General features: G+C 42.8%; 1 protein-coding gene across 1 annotated transcript; it reads left to right on the forward strand.

Annotated features, from left to right (window-relative positions):
* Positions 1–2,544: 2,544 nt before the first annotated feature.
* On the forward strand, positions 2,545–3,674 carry LOC120416624 (trypsin-1-like). Its single transcript, XM_039578429.1, has 4 exons — positions 2,545–2,611; positions 2,715–2,898; positions 3,040–3,436; positions 3,528–3,674. Exons 1-4 carry the CDS (start codon positions 2,545–2,547, stop codon positions 3,672–3,674), a joined length of 795 nt encoding a protein of 264 aa, XP_039434363.1.
* The last annotated feature ends 1,722 nt before the right edge of the window (positions 3,675–5,396 follow it).

Genomic DNA, 5,396 nt, shown 5'->3' on the forward strand with positions numbered 1-5,396 from the left:
CTCCAAAGGAACGTAGACCACCTCCAATTTTTGTTTTGGACACGTTGGCGGACGATGTTGACGAGTTGCTGGAAGGCCTCGGATATTGTCTGAATCGGTAAGTCGTCAGTGCAAGTTTACACATTTGACGAAAAGAACTTCGACCAGGTTGTGGAGAAATTGAAGCGTCAAAACTTCAAGTTTTACACATTCGACCCCGTGCAGAAGACTGCCGTTAAGGTCGTTTTGCAGGGGTACCAAGACCGCCCGATCTCCGACCTCAAGAAGGACCTCTCGGGTGCTGGAATAACGCCGCGGGACATAAAAGTCCTCTCGCGGAAGACAACAGTAACAGGTACACACACCCTGTACCTGTTGTACTTCGACCGCGGCACCGTCAAACTTCAAGACTTGCGGCGACTGCAATCTCCCGCCCCGCTGTGTGAAGTGCGGTGAATCACACCTCTCTGAGGCGTGTGCACTGCCGTGCAAAGCGGACTTGGGGGACAAGGCAGAGCAAACGAAGGCGCGCATCAAGTGTGCCAACTGCGGAGGTAACCATACCAGCAACTACCGTGGATGCATCGCACGGAAAAACTACCTCGAGGAGCAGGAAAAGAGGAAGAAGAAAACAGCAGCGTCCCACCCTCCTCAGCGAAGTACGAGCGAAACCGTGCCGGCAGCTGGTCATCGTACGGTTCCAGCGGACAACTCAGCGTTCCCTCCTGGATGGGGGCGATCGTTCGCCAGCGTGGTCGCTGCCGGCAGTGGCAATACGGCCCAGCAAGAAGTTACCGGAGAAGATCTCTTTACCCTGCCAGAGTTCTTTGCTCTCGCAGGGGAGATGATGACGCGGTTTCGGACCTGCCGTAACAAGGCGGAGCAATTCCTGGCCCTTGGGGAGCTGATGATCAAGCACATCTATAAAGGATAAAAAACTGAAATCTAGTTTTAAGCTTTTTCTATTTCTATCCCTTTTCCCTTGCAATTTTAGTAAGTTTTTTTTTTTTATTTTTTCTTACTCTTGGTGACACCTTTATTTACAAGCAAAAACTGCTCCAAAATGGATTATGATGTAACACACAGCTGTAAGGAACTCTAAAACTCTGTTATGTACCTCAAAAGAACTTATTGTATCTTGATCATTCACCAATAAAACAGAATTGAAATTGAAAAATTGAACTTCGAGATCGTTCTCGTTCATCTCGTCCAGCTGAAAACCGGCAACAACGTGCATCAAGGACAAGGAGATCTAGCCGTTAAATCATGTTTTGTTTAAATTTATGTTTTGATAACTTGACTATATTTATGTTTGTAAACTTCTTATTCAAATCAAATTATTCGCTCTACAGCATTGCCTTGGCGTTCTCGATTGCGAGATTCCTACTCGAAACTAGGTGTCCGAAGGCTTGATTGTTGAGGCAATTGCAAACCTCTTTTTACACCTAAGCTTCCATCCACCCCGGGATTCGAACTGACGACCTTTGGATTGAGAGTCCAACTGCCTACCAGCGACTCCACCGAGGCAGGACCCAGGGAGACGACTCCTACACCTGGACTGAGCTAACGACCTAACCTCTAGGTTAGACCGGGGCCAACATTTACTTCCCTGTCCGACGGAAGGCGTGATCAGACAAATCTCGTCTCAAAATTTGCCACCGGGACCTTCTGGGATCAAACCCAGGCCGACTGGGAGAGAGGCAACCACGCTTACCCCTACACCACGGTCCCGGCTCAAACTTCTTATTAGTTTTAAGTATCCAAACTTCATTGGGACCACCGGTCAATCGATTTCAAATTAGGGGAAATATGCCCATTCTAATCACTCTAAGCCGTTCGACCAATTCTCATCACTTTTCCGTTTTCCGCTATTAAATCAACATTTTCAGATGTTTCAACAATGGAGAGTTGCTTGCTCACTTTTATTTGAGCTATTCATTACTTTGGAACAGTCAAAAACACTTTATGAAAGCTGTAATTCATGATCAAAGTGCTGATAGGCCGATAATAGAAATAGGCTGAGAAAGGGTATAGTTCCCCTAACAAACAAATTATAAAAAAAAACACAGTTTTCCCTTAGGGGGTGCATGTTACCCCCTCTCCCCCTAACTATTTGAAAAACGGGTTAATAGAGATAGTAGTTTTCTGGATTAATTATGAAATAACTAAACACATTTTGTGGTACTGAGTCTAATCTATCCGAAACCTAAAAAAAAAAACATTATTTGAAATGAAATCAGGACTAAACAGCTGTCTTAATTAATGGTACAACCTTAAAGTGGAATTTAAAGTCAAATTTAAGACGATTTTTATGTGAGTGTATCATTTATTTCAAATTAACTTGGCTATCATTAGGGATAATTTTGACATTAGCGTCAGCGAACTACATTTTTATTTTCCTAACGAAACTGAAACGTGGTGAATTTGATGCAAATCCGTTCTATCATGTCTCTGCTTTCGCGGTTGTCTGACCTCAGTACAGCTCAGTATTTGAAGTGAAAAATGTCCTACATGTTCGCAACAAGGAAATTGGGCATCATGATTGACCACCTCTCTCCCAGTTCAATGGGCACGTTTCAATTTAATTATCAGTATCTGATTCTCCTCTGCACCGTCGTATCAATTCTTCAAGGTAACTAAATGAGACCTAGTAATACTAATCAAGCCCAAATGAATGCACTCCGAAAAACAAAACGCAGACGGTTTTTATCATTTGTGCTTTTGTCATTCTTAAGGCTCTGCAATCGTGGCGAAAAAAGGCGGCGGAACGTATCGCATTATCAACGGGACGCGGTCGTCCATCAAGGAGTTTCCGTTTCTGGTGTCGGTCCAGAAGTTTGAGTCCATTCTTCCGTCCCACATATGTGGAGGAGCATTTATTAGCTCGGACTGGATCCTGACGGCGGCTCACTGCCTAAAGTAAGTTTAAAATAGTAGGTTATGCAACAAGTTGCAAAAAGAAGATTTTTTTCAGCACGAGCTGTACATTCAATGAATTACAACAAGTGTTACAACCTAAAAACTTAGCTTGAAACTAATTTTGTTTCATCGCATGACCAGAAACCGATTACCAATGAACGTATTGATCCGTGCTGAGTCATCGTATCACGACCAAGGAGGGACGCTTCTGCCGGTTAGTCAACTTATTATGCACCAGGAATTCAGAACCGAGGTGGATGATTATGATTACGGGTTAATTAAATTATCTAAGACTTTCCGCCGTGCGGTTCCGGCAAACCTAAAAAAAGGCCCGCGACGGTTCCGATCGGGCGAACTCTGCACGGTCATGGGTTGGGGCCGAACTGCAAGTACAAGTCTCAGCAAACAAATTCAGAAAGCTACAGTTCCAATCGTATCCAACAAGATCTGCCAGGACACTTTCCTCGAAACAGGGGACGAGTTCACTAGCCGGATGTTGTGCGCCGGTTACCAGAAAGGAGGAACGGATGCGTGTGAGGTACGGTACGAGTCTGGCATCAATTTGGGACCAATTGTTGATTTGATTCGTAGTCAAACTGATTTATTCTCATTTTGTTTCCCTCCCATAGGGAGACTCCGGGGGACCACTCGTTTGCCGCCGGATGTTGACCGGAATTAGTTCCTGGGGATTGGGATGTGCCGAAGCCGATTACTATGGAGTGTATAGTGATGTAACGCCGATACGTGCCTGGATACGGAACCACACGGGAGTTTGAGAGCTATACTTGGACCAGAAATTCTAAGCAGCCAATCGCAAAAGCATATGATAGCTAACGACAATAATTTTAAACAATTCACCCTCGGATTGGGCAGTAAAATTTTACGGATTTGAAAACTCCGATCAATATTTGCATTTCAAACAAATCAACAATTCTTGAGAAAGTCCTATTTTTACCTTCCTCACTTTACTGAGGAAGGGCTATAAAATCACTCGGAAAATGAACTTTCAATTAGACCTCCTAGACATACCTTAATTTGTACATATCGACTCAGAATCACCAACTGAGAAAATGTCTGTGTGTTTGACTGTATGTAGACATGTGGACCGAATCAATGTCACTGGAATATCTCGTCACTCGTTGAACCGATTTGACCGTATTGGTCTCATTCGATTTATCTTGGAGTCCCATAAGTCCATATTTAAATTTATAAGATTTAGTAAAGTACATCAATAGTTATGCTTAAAAAACTGCTGCATATAAATTTCACCATTTGCAAAAAGGGTGGTTTTTGCATTTACCATATCATATATTTCCAGAAAGGTTCTGAAATTACCTTTCTTGCGGATTCATAATTTTCAAGATGTGACTTACCTGCTAAAAAATACAAGCAGTTTAAAAAAATGGTCTCAATTTACATAACCTCAATCTATTTCCCCACGGGTTTTTTTTTATATTTTTTTCCTTCCTCACCTTACTGGAGAAAGGCTATAAAATCACTCGAAAAATTAACTTCTTAATTTAACAACCTAGACCCACCTTCACGTACACATATCGACTCAGAATCAAATTCTGAACAAAACAATTCTGTTTGTGGGTGTGTAGTAGGGTGTTTCAACCAAGCAAAAAGTTCTCAGATTACGGCAAACCGATGTTCCTCTTGTAGAGGATACCCATAGGGACTCTCATGCCAAATATCAACCCATTTGGTTGAGAATTGGCCTGTCCCCAGCGGTTCAAAGTTTACATGGAAATTACTATGGGATTTTTGTACATTTTCTTAAACCGGGACAATATGGATTCACTCGGAATTAAGACAGGCGTGTCCAATGAACACATTCCATAAGTATGCTATGACGACTTGGTTAAAACCACGATGTCACATGTCAGACGGCGAACATGTGGCAGAGCTCGGAACATTCTTCAAAGTAATAAAATTATAATTATTGATGTTCCAGTAAGAATTTCAACTATTCTAAATAACGTAGCATGATAATTTTGTAATAATAATGCAATCGATGCCTCTCCACGTGTTTACCGTCTGGTATTTGACTTCGCGGTTTACACCAAGCCGTCATAGCATACTAAGGACAATGCGTACTTTTGAAGGGTGAATCGTTGATTCTGGAGACACCGGACGTCGATCCAATGCGCCCCTTGGGGACAGAAGGGACAACCCTAATTCCTTATGGAATGTGTTCATTGGACCATCCCCTACACACCTGTCTTTATTCCGAGTAGGTCCATGTTGTCCCCAAATCTGTTGGAACGGTTTAATTTCAATGTAAACTTTGAACCGCCAATGCTCAACCAAATGGGCTGATATTTGGCATGAGAGTCCCTATGGGTATCCTCTACAAGAGGAACCTCGGTTTACCGTAATCTGAGAACTTTTTTGTTTGGTTGAAACACCCTAGTGTGTAGTGTTGTTGGTCTGCGCACCGAAAAATATCCAGATTTTTAAGCGAAGATGGCGTTCGATTTGTGAACGCCCGAAAT

This window comes from Culex pipiens, chromosome 2, assembly GCF_016801865.2.
Source record: "Culex pipiens pallens isolate TS chromosome 2, TS_CPP_V2, whole genome shotgun sequence".
Taxonomy (NCBI): domain Eukaryota; kingdom Metazoa; phylum Arthropoda; class Insecta; order Diptera; family Culicidae; genus Culex; species Culex pipiens.